Source organism: Lissotriton helveticus, chromosome 5_1, assembly GCF_964261635.1.
Source record: "Lissotriton helveticus chromosome 5_1, aLisHel1.1, whole genome shotgun sequence".
In the NCBI taxonomy this organism is placed as follows: domain Eukaryota; kingdom Metazoa; phylum Chordata; class Amphibia; order Caudata; family Salamandridae; genus Lissotriton; species Lissotriton helveticus.
In genome coordinates this window covers 341,118,170-341,139,704 of record NC_136065.1, presented here as the reverse complement: position 1 = coordinate 341,139,704, position 21,535 = coordinate 341,118,170, and the positions used below count along the sequence as shown (strand labels likewise).

General features: G+C 48.2%; 1 protein-coding gene across 1 annotated transcript in view; it reads left to right on the top strand.

Annotated features, from left to right (window-relative positions):
- The window catches only part of CFAP74 (cilia and flagella associated protein 74), a 1,328,338-nt gene that overhangs the window by 735,973 nt on the left and 570,830 nt on the right, over positions 1-21,535 (top strand). Inside the window, exons 25-26 of the mRNA XM_078642456.1 lie at positions 15,514-15,687; positions 16,362-16,495. Coding sequence (XP_078498582.1) covers positions 15,514-15,687; positions 16,362-16,495 — 308 coding nt within the window. The remainder of the gene's footprint in view (positions 1-15,513; positions 15,688-16,361; positions 16,496-21,535) is intronic.

Genomic DNA, 21,535 nt, shown 5'->3' with positions numbered 1-21,535 from the left:
AATTGCCAAGCCATGCCTTCCCTGGACCGGAAACAAGCTTCCGAGGACCGGTTTCTGGCATTACAGCCGTCTTCAGCCCGGCTTGCTTGAATCCAGTGGCAAAGTGAGCAAATGACTCACGTCTGAGCATACCCTGCCACACTTATGGCGGCCAAAAGCGGTACAAAAGGGGGTGGTAATGGACGGAGCATCTGGACCAATCAAACACTCACACCCAGTCAAAAGATCTGGGTTTAATCCATCACCGTCCTTTAGCCCACTCTGCCACCCCAGTTCAGACATGGCTATATGCAAATCAGTCTGACCCTGTGCCTCATGGGAACAGTCCAGCCCGAACTGCAAGCCATGCCTTCCCAGGACCGGAAACAAGCTTCCGAGGACCGGTTTCTGGCATTACATTCGTCTTCAGCGCGGCTTGCTTGAATCCAGTGGCAAAGTGAGCAAGGGACTCACGTCTGAGCATACCCTGCCACACTTATGGCGGCCAAAAGCGGTACAAAAGGGGGTGGTAATGGACGGAGCATCTGAACCAATCAAACACTCACACCCAGTCAAAAGATCTGGGTTTAATCCATCACCGTTTCCTCGTTTCAGGGGCTGCGCTGAGGACACCGCGCACCCCTTGTTCTCCTGGGACTTCCTTGTTTCCTTGCCGCCACCAGAGCGCCCCACGCTGAGCGTTCCCTCCCCCTCTGACGGGCAGGTCACGAGGGCGGAGACGGGCGTGTCTTACATCTTGGGCTGCTCTCTGGTTGGCGGGGCAGCTCCTCTGTCCCTCCACCCCCTGCCACGCCCTATTGTTTCCGGTTCCCTACTTATGGCACTACTATCCCGGCCGCGCAGCGGACGAGCGCAGCGGGCGCGTCGAAGGCGCGCCGAAGTTGCGCCTAAGTTAAGCCCGTCTGCGCCCGTCCGCGACGGGCCGGGACCAGGGGCCACACCCCCTGCCTTCTTGCTGTCATACACATCTGCACAACTCCTCGCCTGCTCCACTGAGGTGTCTCTTTCCCATACCCTTATGCAGCATCTTGTTGCATTAGATATTTATGTCCCCCATGCAGACCGTGTTGTGTTCTCACATCCAATTATTCCTTTGCCTACGCCGGACATTGACTCCCCCCCCATTGGACCCTCATCACCCCCTCACACTGCTTCTGCCTATCTCCTCAATACTCGCTCGGCAGGCAAACACCAACTTGACCTGTTTAACCTTCTAACTACAGACTCCCCAGATTTTCTGTTCCTAACGGAAACATGGTTTTCGGAGGCTTCCCTCCCCGACATTCTTGCCATCCTTCCCCATTCTTATTATGTCCTCCGGGCCGACCGCCCCGCGGACAAGATTGGGGGGGGTGTTGCCATGATTGTCCGATCCACTATTCAATTCCAGCTTCTCCCCCAAGCACCTATCGCTGGAGTGGACTTCCTGGTCGCTCGCTCCTCCAATCTGTCTGCACCTCTTACTATTGTCCTTGTCTACCGCCCTCCCCTGAACATGCCCCTGTTTGTGGCCTCCCTGCAGGAACTCCTCGCCACGCTGGTGGTTAATAACTCCTCTGTTCTCCTACTTGGGGACTTTAACTACTGGCCTGGCGACCCCAGGGAGGACCCAGCATCCAAAGACTTCTCGGCCACTCTCCTCTGTCTCAACCTTAAGTCCCATGTTTTGGTCCCTACCCACAATCTTGGACATATCCTGGACCAAGTCTGGTCATCCCAGGACATAGTTTCCCCCCCCAGCATTCTCCCATGTACATGGTCTGATCACTCTCTCATTTCTTTCTCTATTACTACTGGCTCCCCCCACAAGCCCCTTCGTCCCAAGAATGTCTTTTCCCGTAGTTGGAATCGTGTTGACTTGGCCTCCCTCTCTCACTCCCTTGCTTCTTCTTCCCCAGACCTCACTGGCATTCCCCTTGATTCACAGGCCGCTGCAGTTGGTAACTGGCTCTCTTCGGCATGTGATTTAGTAGCCCCCCTCAAGTTAATCAAATCCATTCGCCCTCACGAGGCTCACCGCTGGTTTAGCCCGGAGCTCAAGACTCTCAAATTGGAGCTTAGACGCTCAGAGCGCCTTTGGCGCCGTAGCTACTGCCCTGACCACAAGGCCAAATATAAATTTCTTCTTAAGGAGTACAAGAAGGCCATCTTGGCCACTAAGATCAAGTATTTCTCCGAACAAGTGGCGCTCTCGGCTAACAAATCTAAAGAAATTTTCTCTTTGGTCAACAACTTGGCCACCTCTGATCGTGCTTGCCCTCACTTCACTCCCTCCCAGGCTCTTTGCTCTTCTCTTAACAACTTCTTTATCGAGAAGATTGTTAAAATTAAATCTAACATCTTGATCACTCCTTTTACTCCTCCTCACTCTGTCCCCTCTGCGCTTAAGTTTTCTTTTTCTTCTTTTCCCCCCCTCTCCTTGGACTCTTTTCTAGCTCTGCTCACTAAAATTAAGTCTGGCTCCCCCACTGACTGTGCCCCTGCCCGCATTCTCAAAATCCTTTTTTCTTCCCGTCCTGATACCCCTCTCTCCCTTCTTAATGCCTCTCTCTCCACTGGATTGGTCCCTTCTTCATTTAAATCTGCTATTGTCTCTCCCATTCTTAAAAAACCTGGTCTTGATTCTTCTTTTCTCTCTAACTTTAGACCTATCTCTCTTCTTCCCTATCTTTCTAAAATTCTTGAATCTTACGTTACTTCCTGTCTCTCTGCTTATGTTGAACGGAACCAGCTTCTGGCCTCTCACCAAGCCGGGTTCCGTTCAGGTCATTCGACCGAAACCGTGGTGTTAGCCGTCCTTGACGAGCTTAAAGCCAAGGCCGACGTCAACTCTCCCCAAGCTTTGATCCTCCTCGACTTGTCCGCTGCGTTTGACACGGTCGACCATAACATTCTTCTGGACTGTGTCAGCGCAGCTGGCATACGAGGCTCTGCCCTCTCCTGGATCACTTCCTTTTTAACAGGTCGTTCTCAAGCCGTCCACCTTCCTGGCTTTTCTGCTTCCCCCCTCCCGGTGCCCTGTGGGGTTCCCCAAGGTTCCTCCCTTTCTCCCCTTCTCTTCAACCTCTACATTCACCCTCTTATCTCTTCCCTTCTTGAGCTGGGGGTCTCTGTGTATAACTACGCTGACGACCTCCAGCTCGTCTTTGATCTTTCCTCTTCCTCTCACTCTCTATCCTTTTTTCACTCCACCATGGTCTTTATTTCTGGGTGGATGAGCGCCAACCACCTCAGGCTCAATCCAGATAAGACTGAGCTTGTCCTGATTGGCGGCTCATCCAGCCCCTGGTCCCCTGCTTTCTGGCCTTCCATTCTTGGCCCTCCTCCCACCCCCGTTCCCTCCGTTAAAACTCTGGGCATCAAGGTCAGACAGGACCTGTCCATGCATGGCCAGGTCAGTGCCGTGGTGTCCTCCTGTTTTCTCTCCCTCCGGATGATCCGGAAAATCTCTCGTTTCTTTTCTTTTGACTCCCTTAAAGTCATTATTTCTGCCCTTATTACCTCCCGCCTTGATTATGGTAATAGCTTGTTCGCTGGCATTCCTGCCTATGAATCCCGCCGCTTACAAGCTATCCAAAATCAGGCTGCCCGTCTCATCTTTCACTTGCCCAAAACCCATCACATCACTCCCGTCCTCAAATCCCTCCATTGGTTGCCAATTTTTCAGAGATCTTTGTTCAAATTGGGGTGCCTTGTTTATCGGGCCCTTGATCACTCTGCACCGGCTTTCATCAACTCTCTGATTTCCCTTCACACCCCTGCCCGCACTCTCCGTTCATCATCTTCTGCCCTCCTCACTGTTCCCCGTTTTCACAAATCTCGCACTGGTGGAACCCGTTTCTCTGTTCTTGCCCCCTGGTTCTGGAACTCTCTTCCTCTTTCTATGCGCTCGATCCCTATCTTTTCACACTTCCGTAAAGCGCTAAAAACTTTTCTGTTTGCCCTGGCCTACCCCCGCTAATCCTCCTGGCCCTGTCTGTCCGGTTCTTTAGAGCTCCCAGCGCCAGGAAGCCGTTTTGGCCATCGCGCGCTTTACAAATTATTTCATTCATTCATTCATTCATTCATTCATTCACCGTTCTTTAGCCCACTCTGCCACCCCAGTTCAGACATGGCTATATGCAAATCAGTCTGACCCTGTGCCTCATGGGAACAGTCCAGCCCGAACTGCCAAGCCATGAGTTCCCTGGACCGGAAACAAGCTTCCGAGGACCGGGTTCTGGCATTACAGCCGTCTTCAGCCCGGCTTGCTTGAATCCAGTGGCAAAGTGAGCAAGGGACTCACGTCTGAGCATACCCTGCCACACTTATGACGGCCAAAAGCGGTACAAAACGGGGTGGTAATGGACGGAGCATCTGAACCAATCAAACACTCACACCAAGTCAAAAGATCTGGGTTTAATCCATCACCGTTCTTTAGCCCACTCTGCCACCCCAGTTCAGACATGGCTATATGCAAATCAGTTTGACCCTGTGCCTCTTGGGAACAGTCCAGCCCGAACTGCCAAACCATGCCTTCCCTGGACCGGAAACAAGCTTCCGAGGACCGGTTTCTGGCATTACAGCCGTCTTCAGCCCGGCTTGCTTGAATCCAGTGGCAAAGTGAGCAAGGGACTCACGTCTGAGCATACCCTGCCACACTTATGGCGGCCAAAAGCGGTACAAAAGGGGGTGGTAATGGACGGAGCATCTGAACCAATCAAACACTCACACCAAGTCAAAAGATCTGGGTTTAATCCATCACTGTTTACATTGTTTTTATATTGATCCCTCTTCCTTTTTTATAGCTTTAAATGTAGCCCCCATGGAGTTGATGGATAGTATATAAGGGTTGTATTCCCTGTTATTGATTTGGTTATAATGGACCACACTACGATTGTATTACAGTGTCACCTCAATACCCTAACACTTTACTGTATGATAAATAAACTGACAATCAGTATACAAAAAACAAAACAAAAATTTAATTTGGTAAAAAAGAATCTGCTTTTAGGTAATTTGTTGTTGATGTAAATGTGAACAGAACTAAAAGCCATAAGTATATAGGGGTAACTTTTAATATGTCCTGAATTGACAGAGCATTATAATGATAATGTAATTACTGAGAGTTTGTGCACTTCATTCCACCAGTCAATAAGGTGAAATTCTTAAAGATAAGACCAATTGTATTAAATGATATAGGTGCATTAGCACTGAGCAAAACATACATACATTTTGAATAAAATGAAAGAAAACGACTATAAAAGCAGTCATGCAAGCTTCTTACTGTCCCTTTGGAGGCTTTGTGGTTAGTACGTGAGTAACATGTGCTAAAAGCGGATGCTGATATTCTAAAAATTACTTTTATTACTAACCTAGCCAAATCGCATATACTGGTCGTTGCTACAGTGTGTTGGAACAATTTATGGTGATCCGAAATGAAAAGCATAATGGAAGTTCGAGTTTAGTCAAGACATCTGTTTGCCAAATATAGTATTGATGTTAATTATGAAGGAGGATTGTTCAAGCTGCACTGCTAAATTGGTATGGGTTAAAAGAAAGAGGAATCATGTTATCCTTCTTGCAGGATAAAATGTATGTCTTCTGTAAAACATCTGTCCAGCACATGGTACATTTGAAAAAAAGTATCTGATAGAGACTACTAGCCGCAGATTCCTTAACGTAGAATTATCCCCAGACGTGAGACTGGATCCGGAAAACTTTTTTGCCACAGCATCCCTGCGTGCTGGAGGGACGGCACCATGTGACTCCGCCCTGACGTCCTCTGCGTTGACATCAGCGTGGATACATAAGACCCACCCCGGCGAGCCTACATCAGTTTTTTCTCTTTTCCGCGTGCAAGGCAGATCCGGATTATGTCCTGGCCTGTTTTCGGGCCTTCTATTCTTTTCATGCTTTGGCGTTAAGTGGAACAGTGTGTGAATGCCTTCGGGCTTCAAGACGTGTACCTCCTGTGCACGTCTCATGTCGACAACAGACCCTCACCCAATTTGCAAGTGGTGCCTGGGTGAGCACCACGACTCGGAGAGTTGCAACGCCTGCCAGCACCTTAAGCCTACATCACGGCGGGAGTGCCGGATGAAGTTGCTGTCGGCATGCGTGTCCAGGTCAGTGTCATCTCAGCATCCGTCCCCTACTTCGGAAGCAAGGAGCCACCGGTTTCGTCTGCGACATCGTATTTCGCCGCAACCCTTGGGAGTGGCTCACTGGCTGGTAGGTCCTTCAGTTTGTCTCCGAGGCCCTGTACTCCCTCCGCGGTGGGCGCCGACACCACCCGGGGCAGGCGCCCCGCTTGTCGCCTTCCTACCCGCCATTTCGTGGCGCGGAGGCAACTAGGACCCAAGTGACAGCCTACGCTGAAGCTCTGCAGGCTTCTTTGACCCTTCCTCCACATTCTGAGACATCCGCGAATCCCTTGCTTCACGCGGGGACTTCCGCGGAGTCACCAGCGTCTCCGGCCCCGGCGCCAAAGGTTTCGGCTTCAGGTCGTGAGAGGGTGGTGTCGTCGAGGTGTAGTCCTTCGGGGCTCCCCTCTTCGGCGCCTGGCATCCCTGCCTCGCCGCAAATCCCTACGGGGCTCCCTGTGGTGTCGCGGGAGAGTACCGGGACTCCAAGCTTGCCCCTGAGTTCGCCTCGATCCTCTGAGCAGGCGGCTGCCTCGCCAGAGGTCGAGCTGGTGTTGTTTCGGCGCCGGGAGCCTTCCTCCCCAGCTCCGGTGGAGTTGTGGGTGGAGGCCGGGACCTGGGGCGCTTTCCTGAGTCCCTCTAGGTCCGTGACGCGGATGGCTGCCCCGCCTGAGGGCCGAGCCGGCGCCTTTTCAGCGCCGCTCCTTCGCCGTTCTGGCATCGACCCCGCCCCTTTCTCCTGGAGAGCACGTGCACCACAACTGCCCACTCTGGCGCAGGTCGATGCTGATCAGGCGCCGATGGCGGATTCCACGGAGCCGCACCGGCGCTAGGTTCTTGATTCTTCTCCTGAGGTCCCTTCTTCTCCAGAGGTCTGTCATCTGTTGGTGTGTTCCTCCCCGGAGACAGGGCGCCATATTGTTGCCTTTTCACCGACATCTTCCAGGGAGAGCTACTTGCCGTCCCCACTGCCTAAATCCTCAAAAGATTCTTTCCGTGGCTCGCGGCTGGCTTTTCCATCGGCCTCTCCGCCTTCCCCTGAGGCCCCTCAGGTCCCTCATTCATCTGTGGAGCCTCCTCTATTCCGGGGTTGGCCGCTTCCCCCTGGACTTTGAGATGAGCGGCTAAGTCTGCAACCCTCACCCACGGAGGAATTGCTTTCTCCTCCGTGGTGCCCTACTGAGGCCAGTGTTGCCTTTGTTCAGGCTATCTCCACGGTTGCTGGTATTCTGAAGATGTGTGAACCTGTCACGCTATTTCCTACAGACAACCTTTTGGAAGTTCTCCACCAAGGCTCTGGTGGACGGAAGTTGTTCCTTCCTTTTGAAGCGTCACTCCATGATTCTCTTCTGGGGGCTTTGGGGCACCCTGCCACAGACGATCTAGTGCCTCAGGTGTTACTGCATCGTCACCATCCTGCTCCACACGACCCGGTCTGTCTTTCTTTCCACCCTTCTACTCAAGTCTCTCTTCTGCTGAATGCTTGTCCGTGCTTGCCTGTGGTGGTGTTTCCTCCGTCTCGGGAGGCCCGGTGGTTAGATTAATGGGGGCGTAATGTCTTCGCTTCCTCCAGTGCTGACTTGCGGGCACTTGACACTTTGTGTGTGTTGACCAGGGGTACTTCCAGCTTGTGGGACTCTGTGGAGTGCCTTCTTTCCCATATTTCGCATGAGGGTGCCCGTGCTGATCTGAGGGGCCATGTGTTGGATGATAGGGAGTTGGGCGCGTTTATTCTTCGTGTGGCTTTGGATGTTGCTGATGCTCTCGGCCGTGCTATGGCCACTTCTGTGGCTCTCCATCGCCATGCTTGGCTACGTGGCGCCGGTTTTCCTGAAAATATTAGGGAGCGTCTGGTTGGCCTACCCTTTGACGGGGTCCTTCTGTTTAACACTCATGCGGACTCCGCCATTCAGCGTCTTCTTGCGGGGCTCCGTCCTCCTCCTTCTCCTCCTCCTCAGTAGGTTGGTTTATTGATCCTCCGGATCTTGGTGGGAGGTGTTCTCCCACTTGCTCCTGGATTCTGATGGAGTGACCGTTACACTTTCTGTGAGGTTTACTGTTCCCTCTGGGTCCTTTGGTTGGCCCACCTCTTCAGTTGGCTGCTGGTTCAGCCCCCCCTTTTTGGCAAGAGTGTACTTTTTGGGTGCTTACTAAGCCTTCTGTGGTTTCTGCCACAGGTTTTACAGTTTGTTCTCTGATGCGGGATTGTCTTCCCTAAGAGTGGTTCCCATACTTTGGGATGTGTCCTACCCTATGTAGAGTACTTGTAGCTATTGTATAGCCCTGTCTTACACTGGGACGGTGTGGACCCCTGCTTGTGGGTTCCTCGCCTTTCTTGGTGTCGCTGTATGCAGCTGGAGCGGTTTCTTGGCCAGCTGCTGCGTTGTGCCGCAGTGTTTTTGCCCTTGTCTGCCGATCGGCCTGGTCCTCTGTCTGGTGCTCCAAAAGGGTTCTTTCCGGTGTTTATGGCTTGGTTCGCCCCACTCGTTTCTCCTCTTATCTTTCGGCTGCTCGCTCTTCTTCGAGAATCAGTTCTGTCCAGAGCGGCCCCCCTTCTGGGGTTGTTCGGGATTTTTTCTGACCTCATCTTTGTTGAAGGCCGATGTGGTCAGGGCGTTCAGTTTCGTGGCGCTTGTTAGCGTCCAGCTGTGCCGCCGGACAGGTGTGTTCTACACATTTCGTTTTGTGGCGCTTTTTAGCGTCCAGCTGTGCCGCCTGCTCTTCTGGTCCATGGTCAGGGTCCTTGGCGTGGAGCCTGGCGCCCCTGCTTCTTGGTTCGCTGAAGCCTTGTGAGACTATGTTTTTCTTCTCCCGCCTACCTTAGTGCTGAGGCGCTGTTCTGTCTGGCCTGTAGACTTCCAGCTGTGATGGATTCGGCTGCCCTCTCCCCTGGGTGTGTTCCCGTGGAGGGCTCTTATCTTCGTTTCTACCCTTTCTCCGTGGAGTCTCTGGGTTGCTCTTTTTCCTCGGTACTCCTCTGCATTTCCTGTACCCATAGGGCTTCCGGTGGAGGTCTCTGGTACATTGGCTAGCCTTGGGGTGTACTGGCCTCCTTCATCTTGCCTTCGCTTTCTCCTGCTTGGTGAGGGCTGGGCTACCTCTTTTGTCGTTTTTCAACATCCCCTGTGGGGCCAGTGTTCTTCCACGAGGCTGAGGTTCTCTTGTGCTTGGGGGGGGGGGGGAGTCCCTGTAACTCATCCCCTGTTGGGGAGGACTGGGTTGTTTTCTTCCTGTCCCTTTGCTTGTCCCCTGTTGGGGTCTTGTATTCGCCCGAGCTGGAGAGGTCCTCTTGCAGACCCTCCTTCCCCTTGGTTATGGCTAGCGTATCTATTCTACGTTAAGGAATCTGCGGCTAGTAGTCTGTCAGATTTATGAGTTACTTACCTTCGGTAACAATGTATCTGGTAGAGACAATTCTAGCCGCATATTCCTTCACGACCCGCCCTGCGAGGATCCTTCTTTGGTCTTCTGCTCTCGCCTGCCTCCGGGTGGTTGTCTCTAAGAGTTGCTTTTCTTTCTCCCTCCCTTGGGGAATGCTAGTCTTGCTGTTGCTCCATTTCTTCCCTTCTGGTGACTGGTTGATCATTTCATGGGTGCTTCTGCGCCCTTGTGCCTTGGTCTCAAGTGGGGGAGGTCTGCTCGTGCTCTCCTTCTTTCGTTGACTGCACTTGTGACTCCTCTGCAATCCTTAGGGTTGAGGACCCTAGGCTGGATCTTGACCCTTAGCTCTTTTGAGGAGATGTTTCTCCCTGCTGGTGTTGTCTAGAGGTGAATTGGCGTTCCTCTTCCGTTCTGACCTTGATGCCCTTCTCTGTTCTGGGCTGTGGTTGCAGACTTCTTCGTCTACTGTGCAATTTTTCACATGCTTCTGCCCCTTGGGAGGCTGTGGTATTTGTTTGCAGGTGTGCTTGCAGTGGCTGTGTTCTGTTCTTTCCTTACATGACTTTTGGTGCCATAGTGACTACCACTATTTTGGATGGTGCTGTTCCACACCATTCATTTTTTCCCTTTCTGTTAGATGATCTTTTCGCACACTGTTCCAGTATTCTCACAGTTTTTATTTTGTGATGGCTCCGCGTTGTGGCGCGGAAAAGTTATCCGAAGAAAACTGGCATAGGAGTGCCGGGGTGGGACTTATGTATCCTCACTGACGTCACGGACGCGGACGACGTCAGGGCAGAGTCATGTGGTGCCTCCCCCCTGGCGCGCAGGGATGCTGTGGCAAAAAAGTTTTCTGGATCCAGTCTTACGCCTGGGGATAATTCTGCGTTAAGGAATCTGCGGCTAGAATCATCTCTACCAGATTTATCGTTACCGAAGGTAAGTAACTCGTACATTTCTGCCGATTTGCTGCTACCAGTTTATCCAACAACATGTAGAATAATTATGTTTATGTGGGAAGGTCAAGTAACCCGTCAGTCTATCTTTAGAGATGAATGGGTTATCAAGGCAGAGAGTTTAATATGTTATACTATAACTCAAATATTCTTGCAATGTTAGTATGTATTGTAGGACATTTTATCAAATTCTGTATTAAGATCAAGTATTAACTATTTTTATTGCCATTTTCAATATACAAAAATCTATTGTGTTAGAATACATTTTGTTTGACTGCATTACCTTCATAATACATCAGTGTACATTGCTATCCGCACATTGAATGGACATGTAACCTGACTTTATTAAGGTCTTACGTTTAATGATTCCTATATAGAACTGGAAAGTGAAATTAGGAGAACGTTCACGGAATTCAGGGTATAGATATCAGATGGGTTGTCGGGGGCGATATGCGTCTCAGTGGTCGGTTGTGTCTGCGCTTCTGTGTGCTGCCGGGGGGAGGGGAGCTTTAGGGGAAAGGTGGTTGATCCTGCTCTGGTGACTGGCCTTCGACTTTCGTGCAGTGTGTGGTGACAATAATGAGCAACGTTACGTATCTGCTGCGGGAGAAGATCTGTTGTGTGTGCTTGCGGTGGGGGCTTGTGACTGTGGGTCCACCGGGGTGTGTGGGGAACCGTCTGGGTTGTTGTGGATCAGTCGTTGTTTAAATTGGTGCAGTAGTAGTGTTCACTTCACTCCATAGAGATGGGGTGTTTACGTATCCCTTTCACCTCTTCCTCCCGTAGTGTTTCCTCCTCTGCCGTTGCCCATTTGTGTACTGCTCCCACCCATGCCGCGATTGATGGGCCAGTGGGGGATCGCCAGTGCATGGCTAAACCCCTTTTATCCAATAAAATTGCCAGTGAGACAAATCGGGTTGGCACTTTGTGTTGTTTCCGTTTCTGGAAAATACCTAATGCACAGGCTTCCCAGGTGTTCAAATGTGTAAGCCCTGTGAGATCTCCGAGTGTCTTGTGGATATTGTGCCAATATGGCTCCTTTTGGAGGCATGCTGGTGTTTGATGCGCCCAGTGTAGGATATAGAATTGTATATTTTTAAAACATGCGTTTCTATATACCTTCTTGGGGTATTCAAGGGCCAGCTCCCATTCTTTATCTTGTACTTGATGCCTGAATTCTTCTTCCCAAGTGGCCCGTAAGGCCTCAAGGGGTCTGTATGTGAGTTCTCGAACGACTTTATAGAGCCATGTGGTCAGGTGTCGCCCCATCCCAATATGTAGGATTGTGTGGATGACCGGATGGGTATCAGGCTCTCCGTTGATAGGTCGTGGTGCGATCTATAGCTTTCTAGGAGTTGGCAGTGAAGTAGAAACTGGCCAGGGGGAGATCATAGTCATCCATAAGCTGGTGGAACGGTCTAAGTTGTCCGTCTTCAAATAGAGACTCTACGTCAGTGAGGCCACAGTCCGTCCACGTGTGTAGCATGCCAGTTGTATAATATTTGTCATGTTTGGGCCAGCCGACCAGCGGCAGCAGAGGAGAGTAAGGAGGCCTCCCCGGCTACATACGGTGTATCCTTTGCATGCATTTGCGCACCACTACTACGTGTATGGGGTATGTGCGCCTCTGTTTAGTGCCTTGTTCTTACAGGCAGCGGAGTTCCGGAAGGGGTACCTGGACGGTTGCTGTGCATGTTTCACACATATGTCTGCCTGCCGTCCAGTAGGACAGCCACTGTAATTGTGCTGCCAGGAAATAGGACTCGAAGGATGGAGCGCCCAGTCCCCCTTGTGTGGTAGGCAGTGTAACTTCGTTAGTGCTATCCTACGTCTGCCCGTTCCCCATATGAGCGAACTAAGGGGCGAGTCTAAATCTCGTAAGAATGCTCTGGGGGGATCACCGGCAGATTCGTGAAGTGGTATAGCAGCTGCTGGACTATTATCATTTTGGCAATAGCCACACGGCTGATCGGGGCTAGCGGGAGGTTCTTCCAGAATCCGACCGCTGATCTGATGCCGGCCAGTGCCCTACGGGTATTGCCTTCGAATATGTTGGCCGGGGAGTGGTAGAGACGATCCCGAGATATTGGGGGGCCTCTGCATTCCAGGTCATTCTCTGATCACCCAGCCAGGCATCACGAGGGGGAAGGTTCAGATGTAATGGGTAGACTGCAGATTTTTCACTCTTAACCCCGGAGGCTTCTGCAAATTCTGTCAGTGTTGCCCAAATGGGTGTTAGGTCCTCGGTAATGTCTCGGATATATAGGAGAAGGCAGTCGACAAACATGGAGACACTGTGTATGGTATCCGCTATGGGAATGCCCCAGTTTTCCCCCTCCTGTCGCAGTCATATCGCTAGGGTTCTACAGTGAGGGCGAAGAGTAGAAGCGAAAGCGGGCAGCCCTGCCTCGTGCCTCTCTGTTCCGCGAATTCTGCCGATATGTATCGCCCTCTGCGAATGCGCGAGGTGAGTTTGGTGTATAGTAGTTGTGTGTATGCTAAGAGGATGGGGACGAGTCCTGCTTGTTGTAGGACCAAGAATAGGTATTGCAATGTGAGGGTATCGAAGGCCTTCTCGAGGTCTAGGATAAGGCAGGAAGAACAAGTATTAACTAATATATTGAATCTAATATTTTATGTTTGTATGATGTTTATATGGACATATGTGTCATTATAACCTTAATTTTGAAGTAAAATGTCAATTATCTTTTGTTTTTTGGAACAACTTCTGTCCATGAACTCTGTGGTCTCCAACATGCCAATAACTTAGAGGGGCTCATTAGGATGTCGGTCGGAAAGCCTCCAACTGCAGGTCGAAGGCTTGTAGGTGGTCAGAGTTTAAACCGGCCGGTCGGAAGGACTGGCTTCCGACAATCAGTCAGAGGCCGCACATATTCCCCAATGGACGGCGTTTCCTCTGTAGGGATTATGATATCAGTTTCTGACAGGCTTTTCATGTTGGGCTTTCCAATATGGAATGCCTCTGTGCCCTCCGGTTGTCGGCCTTGGGGTCATCTAGGTGCCCCCTGTAAATCCCTGCACCGTGTGGCAGGCACCATGAGGTGCCTGCCACACGTTGCGGGGACTTACAGGAACTATAGAAACAAAAAAGTGAGTGGGGGGTCCTAGGGAATTTTTTACGACCACACAATTACTATCCCTTAAATATGATATGTACTACAACAAGAATAACTGTGGGTCTCTAATGCGTCTATGTGTGTCTAGATGACTTCGTGTGTGCTCTAAGAATGTTAGTAGGGCACACAACAGGATATCGCACTAACTGGGAAGATATCCATCAGTTACTCTTACTGTTCCGCCCTTGCATCATTTGAAGCACTTCCCAAAGTGGAAAATCTTTGTTGTTGCCAACTCACTAGGTGTGAATGTGAGAGGCTCGTACTAAGGGACCTGGGGCACGATAAACAATTGTTAGTAACTGGAAGCAGTGCATGAAAGTGTGAAAACAAAAAAGTGCTCTATTTAAAAATGGAGAGTGAACGCAAAAATTCTCTTTATTCTGGTGCCGATCACTTCCAATATTAAAAAGCAATTCAGTGCAAAAAGTCAGTAGGTTTCAACAAATAACTACTGACCACCCAACATCGTAAGTAGGGCCTCTATATTATCTTTATTTTCTTTTTAAAATATCTACTCAGTCTCACCAAATATGTGACGAGTGGTGGTAGGATCAGTGATTAACTGTATGTTGAATTATTCAACTAGTTTTCATCTGGATATTGGTAAACTGTTGCGAAAACTATAAGTAACTCATAATGCCAGAGTCAATCTAGTCACAGGCTGCTATCTCCAATGTTAAACACAACACTCAGTGGCTCAAAATGGATTGAAGTATTATATTCAGATACCTATGCCTGATCCATATGTCTCGTAGACATCACTCATGTCCTCCGTCAATAAGAATTGTAACCTTCTTGCTCCAGCACATTTCTTGTTATGTCCCCTAAATGTCCGGAGATTTTCATGTCTTGGGCCAGATTATAGAATACATTACTTGGGTCATTGTGTATTGAATTCTCCCGGTATAATGTTAGAGGGTCTCTCAAAACTCAATTGTTCTCTTTGTAGTTTTTCCCCACAAACAAGACCTATGATGACGCATTTCCCCTGCACAAGACCTTTGACAGCAGTAGTCTAACTTGCATTAAGAGATACTTTTTTGTGAAGCTGATATGTAAATGCCCTACTTTCATACTTTACTTTTGTACAAGAACGGACCAGTTTCCTCACCATATTGACTTATAATTTTAAGCCTCTTACTCCAGAACACTCATCTGCTAACCCCCTCTGGTTAAAAGACCTTTCAAGAAGATTTATGTAGAAACGTGGTTTTGGGATATGGAACGCAAAAATATTGTTACAGACAGATTCTAGCCTGGCTGCACCTATTTCAGCTTATTTTGTAGTTTAGTTTGTGTGGGACTAAAATTATTTCTCCTCCATGACCTGGAGACCTTGACATTCCATTATTCTGGAGGAAATTGAATTTAGAACTATCTGTGCAGGGGTTACTACGACGAGTTACTTATATTGGATAATCGTTCTCCATACGTTTGCCTACTTTTAAAGGCAACTTGCAGGTGTGGGGATATACTGTGGACTATTAGAAACATGATTGGAAGCGGTTTCTGATGTTTTTTCTGGATATTTAATCTGAAAATGTGCCTCATAGGTGCTTCTTCTTAAAAAAAACATATAAACTGAGATTAGGTATTCTTTCTCCTTAGAGACTAAAAGGTCTCTAATGCACATTAGCAAAGCATTGCCAAATTGAGGGTGTTGGGTATCCAGCTTTTGCAATTGTGATTGTCCCGGGTCTGTAGATTTACATGTGCATTTTTATTTGCTAGTAGGATAATGAGAAATACTTGTTTTAAAAGCCGTCTTCCAGTAGGCCTTAAACACCGCAAAAACTATTTGGAATTTCAAGATTATGTTTTACAGAGTAAACTTGTAATATGTTTGTTAAATTTGTCTCTTTCATTTTTACCAATGTTAAACCTTGTGTCATGGTACTTCTCTTACTGCAGACCAGACCTGTTCCATTCACTGTCCATGCTATTGTCACTAACTCTGATTTGGAGATCAGCCCAGCTGAAGTGGATTTTGGATATTGTACCATACATGAGGCTGTCCAGGCCACTGTGCTACTCACCAATAAGTCCATCCTTCCCCAGGAATTTGGATTTGTGGGCATCCCAGAGGTACAGAGTGCATTCTTTGTAGAACTGAGAATCCGTTCTCTAAACTGAAATCGAAATCTTAATGTTCTTAATGTGTCTGTGTTTTTAGAGTACATTCAACAGGGACTGACCAAGTCCTAATGACATTATGTAGTAATGTTAGCCTAAGTATGATCAGGTACTAGCTGAAATATGGAGGGGTACACTGAAGATAATCCGGCAAATCATAGCTGTATTATACAGGTGTAGGCAGAAGGGGCTAGGCAGGTAGTAGCTGGAGTATCAGGGAGTGTATTAGCAGGGGCCGAGTAGGTGACAGCTGTATCATATGAAGTGCATAGGCAGCTGAGGCTGAAAAGATAACGGCTAGGCTGTTGGATGGTTATGGTAGATGCAGGAAATAACTAAATCAAGATAATAGCTGGAGTAGCGGAGCACTATAGTCCGTGATAACTGAGGATGAAGTATCTGGATTACCAAGGGAGTATTGTTCGGGCATCCCCTGTTCATACAAGTGGAGCCTGCTGTGAATAAGGGTAACATGATAATACTGGAAAACTAATGAATGTAGCGTACAGAATAGCTTGAGGTGTACTGTTTTTAATATATTTCTTTCTTCATTGTATGATCCATAAAATAAATAACACCTCGACCTGTAAAACGTGACTGATTCAGTTATTGTATTTTATTCACAGTGTGCAGACATTCAGCCCAATGATGGGTTTGGGACCATTTTGCCCTTGGAAACTATGACAATTGATATAATTTTCAAAGCAATGAAAGCAAAGGAATACAACTTTGATCTCATCTGCAAATCAGCTGTCAATCGGTGAGTATGCTAGCTTGACACCCAGAGACATTCAACTGACAGCATCCCCTCCTTCAGCAGAGAAACACACAGAGACTTAGATATGCAATAAATGACATATATGAGATAGGTGATATTGTGCCCTTTGTGGATTAACAAGATGTTGGCAGACACCACGGAGCTCCTTTGTAGAATTGCGCAATACTGGACTATAATATTCAATATAATTTCATTTATAATGTTGTGCTCCACACTAAAGACCATTTTAGACTGCCATACAGTACACATAAATCATGAATGCTAAAGTTTTATCAACGTAACTTTATTGAGTTTTACAAAACAGTAAAAACGGGATTCATCAATATTTAAATAAGGTAAATTGACAGTATAATACATTTTATTTAGCTTAAAGAAGGCATACAATATCTATAAACTGACGTATAACTGATTTACCGTAATAAAAGGGAGTCCACACACAGATTGAGTATAAAAAGGGAGAAGTAAAACCTTTATTAATGTGCTTCATTATAGCACCTCAAATTTCTCATTGTAACAGAAAAGAAAGAATAACGTTTTACATTTAGGCAGCAGGAATGTTTTCCACTAACTCTTTGGAATTATTACATTTTTCCTTATGGCTACAGTCAAAACTCCTTACAGCCAGTTCTAATATTCTAGAGTTATGCCCAAGTTATTTTGAGACCCTTGCAGCATTACTAACAATATTGTCTGTATCAATGTACCCTCAAATATTGGATGTAGTTTCTCAAAGTATTCAGAACAGAAATGCAAAACGAATGGAGCCCAAGTGAGTAACACCATGTTCTACAACATGACTGGCAAGTGCAACATTGATTGAAATCTGTCATTTTGACGGTATTTCTTTGAACAAAAGGTCGATATCATCTAAGAATTATTTTTTGCTAATTTAGAAGTAAACGGAGGACAAAAGGGCAGATATACAACCGTTTTTTGCAGTCGCAAATGGGCATTTTGCCCGTTTGCGACCGCAAAATAGGTCTGCCCAATGTATCAACCATATTTTGCGAGTTCTAACAAATTAGCGACTCGCAAAATATAGTTTGCGACGCTCTATTAGGAAGGGCGTGCCAAGGGCATCCCTTCCTAATAGCAAGTCTCAAACCTATGTATGATAGTTTTACGACCACATTTGCGGTCGCAAAACACTTGCAGTTTACCACCCTTTGTGAAATTGACCCAGAAAAGTCACTATATAAAGCTGTGCTTAACCCTCTGGTAGATTGGGACAAAACTAGTCAGGCTTAATTTAGAGGCAATGCAAAAAGTGCTAAGTGAAAACACAACACAATAAAAATCCCAAACCAATTTAGGAAAATAGAGAATATTTTAATAAATGACAACAAAAATCCATTCAGTTGAACTGAAGATATGAATTTTTAACTTTTGAATCAAAAATAGTGCCAAGAAGCAGAAATCGCCAACCACAGTTATCTAGTCATGCTAGACTGGGTCAAAATCAAAAGTTAAGGCTTTCTTTGATTTCGAAATTTTCCTAATGAAAACGTGGTCATCGATGAGTCATTGATGGGGTAAGATGCAAACTGAGTCCGAAGCAGTGCTCAGCTATAGTGAGTTGCTGAAGAGCAGGGTCCCGGCATGGTCATTGACAAAGGTGTGAAAGCTCCAAGCAGGCGAAATCCGAAGTCTGCGCCGTCATGGACGGGTCGCTACTCATCATCAGTCCTGATGAATCCCTCTATGTTTGGACTTAAACACTTTTCTGGAAGTCAGATCTCTTTCAGTGGGGCAAACCAGCAAGTTTAATCCGACTGGCGAATCTGCGTCAACGGTGGCCCCTGTCTCCAGATGGTTAAGTGGAGAAAAAGTTAGAGAAAAGTTTCTAAGTTTCAGCTTTTGCAGTTTTGTCAGGAGGAGTACAGTTTAACACCAGCCAAGGGTCTAGGACCTGGGAGGCATCACTTGGTGTTAGGACTTACTCCAACAGAAGCAAGCAGCAGGTTCCAGAACAAGTCCAGTTGGAACTGGTCAGGTGGGCCATTGCTGGGAGAGAGGCCTCTGAAAAATTGTGTCCCTGTTGCTCAAACAAGAGGTAGGCCAACTGACTCTTGTAGTCACTTCTGTCATGTTATGGGGATTTGCATAGCGTACTTATCACCTGTGGGGTATCTAGGCACAGGAGTAGATGAGTAGGCCTATTGGGCTCCTAGTATAAGAATAGCCAGGTCTTTATTTTCTTGCAAAACATGAGTAGGGATGGGGAGGTCCTGATGTGGTATGGTAGGTCGTTCCAAGATCTAGCTGCAATGTAGGAGAAGGAGTGTTCTCCTGATTTGCTCCTGGGATGTGGGGTATTTGCGTGAAGTGGAGTGTGGCTGAGCAAAGTTGCCTGGTGGGTTGGTGGAAGTTGAGGCAGACAGGTCCAACATTGTTGAGGGTTTTGCATGTGTGGGTGAGCAACTTGAATTTGATTCGCTTCTGGATTGGTATCCAGTGTAGCTCTCTGAGGTGAGGTGTGAGGCATGTGCTGTGGGAGGATGAGTCTGACGGCGGTGCTGTGGGTGGTCTGGAGTCTTTGTATGAGTTGATTAGTAATGCAGGCATAAAGTGCTTTGCTGTAGTCTAGTCTGCTGGCGATGCAGGCTTCTGTGACTGTGTCTGGTGTCAGTGCGGTGCCATTGGGATAGTTTGCAGAGCATACTTAGGATGAAGAAGCAGGAGATGGTGACGATGTTCACTTGTTTGCCCATTATGACTCTATCGTTCAAGATGATGCTGAGGTTTTTGGAGTGGTCAGTGTCAGTGGGCTTGAGTCCCGGGTCTGTTAGCCTCCAGGAAAAGTCCCATGGTTAGCTGAGGACTTCTGTTTTATCTGTGTTGAGTTTCAGGCAGTTCTGTTTCATCCAGTTTGCAACATTTGACATACAGGTGGTGAAGTTGTTCCTGGTGATGTGGTTGTTGTCTGTGAGGGAGAGGCTGAGCTGGGTGCCTTCTTCGTAGGAGACAATGTTGATTTCTTGAGATCATTTGATGTGGGTGTGTGGCGCCATATAGACTTTAAAGAGGGTAGGGCTCAGTGATGATCCTTGAGGGACTCCACAGATGAGGTTCTTGGGTTCAGAAGTGCAGAGTGGGAGCGTAACTAGCAGGGTCCTGTTGGAGAGAAAAGAGGCCAGCCATCTGAGGACAGGTCCAGGTAATCCGGAGTTGTAGAGTCTTCTGATGAGGGTGCTATGGGAGACGGTGTCAAAGGCTTCGGAGTGGTTGGCTAGTATGAGAGCTGTAGTTTCCCCTTTGTCCATGATGGTCCGGATGCCATCAGTTGCTGCCATGAGAGTGGTTTCGTGCTGTGGTTGCAGCGGAACCCAGACTGCGAGATGTCTAGTAGGTGGTGTTGTTTAAGATGGTTGGAGGGTTGTTTGTTGGGAGCTTTCTCCACGACTTTGAATGGAAAGGGCAGGAGTGTGATGGGTCTGTAGTTGCTGAGCTCTTTTTTGCTATGGGTTTTTTCAGGGGAGCTGTGATTTCTGTGTGTTTCCAGTTGTCCAGGAAGGTCCCACTTTGGTTGAAGGTGTTGATTATGGTGGTAAGGTGGGAGCTGATCAGAGTTCCTCCTAGGTTGTAGATATGGTTGGGTCAAGGGTTGGTGGGGGCCCGGAGTGGATTGTTCTCATGATTTCGGTGGTGTCTTTTGGGATGGGGGTTTTCCAGTTTGTGAGCTTGTGGTCAGATTTGGTGGTGGAGGGCAGCTGGTTGATGAGTTCTTGTGTCCTAGGTTGGGGGTCGAAGTTGCTGTAGATCTTGAGGATTTTGTTGTGAAACAAATCAGCGAGATCACAAGTCTTGCAAAGTGGTGATGGAATTGGTGGTAGCTGGGGGGGTTGGAGAATTCTACGGCGATATTGAAGAGCTCTTTGCAGTTGTTGGAGCTGTTTTCCAGTTTGAGAATTAGGACTGTTTTGCTTGCCTCGTTGAGTTGGGTGTGATATTTCCTTAGTACGAACTTGTTAGAGCTTCTTGCGGTGGTGAGGGGGCTGGTTCTCGATTTCCTCTACAGCTGTTTGCAGTGGCATTTGGAGTTTCTAAGGTCTTCATGTGTACCAGCTGGCTTGTATTTTGGTTCTTGAGTGTCTGACATTCTTCAGGGGGCTAGGGTGTCTGCGCCGGGAGTGATCCAGATGTTGAAGGCTTTGATATTGGCATGCAGGTTGCCGAGGAGGTTACTTGATGGACATTGAGGTAGTTGGGTCCAATCTGTGTCCTTTATCTAGTTCCCGCTACTTCTGATGTTGTTAGTAGTCTTGGCTGTAGGGGGTTTGGGTGCTTCGATGAAGAAGTGGATGATGGAGTGGTCTATCCAAAAAGAACGGAGTGAGGTGGTTGAACTTGACCTTGTTACTGGCTGTGAAGATGGGGTTGATGGTGTGTCCTGTATTGTGGGCAGGGCCTTGGATGATCTGTGCAGTGGAGTTGGGACTTTTCTGGTCACCAAGTAAGATGAAGTCGTTTAAGCTGATGGTGATGGGAGCAATGAGGTCTGTGCGGAGATTTCTGAAGCGGTGCATGGTCAAGGGGGTCGATAAAGTAGGGGTGCCTTTGATGGTGGTGTGGTTGCCAGTCTGTAGCTGGATGTGCATAGGTTCCATGAAGGTTGTGTTCTCATTGGTGGAGGTGGTGCAGGTAATGGAGTCCTTGTGATAGACGGCAAGTCCTCCTGGCTTTTTCGGTCTGTCCTGGTGGAGATCTTGTAGCACGGTGGAATAAATGTGGCGATGGTGGGTGCCGATGTGGGGTTTAGCCAGGTTTCTGTTAGCAAGAGGATGTCCGGGGAGTCTGTCTCTATGGTGTTCCAGATCTCAGTGGCGTGTTTGCTGGGAGATTTGGTGTTGAGGAGTATGCATACCTGACGGGGCGAGGCATGTGTGGCGAGTTGGGTGGACGTGCTGGTGCAGGTGAAATGGCAGTGACTGCATGAGAAAGGTCCTACTGTGGAATAAGGCGGGGTGCGGAAGCAGCTATTGTGGCGGTGACCAGTGTATGAAGGGGGAAGACTGTATAGCG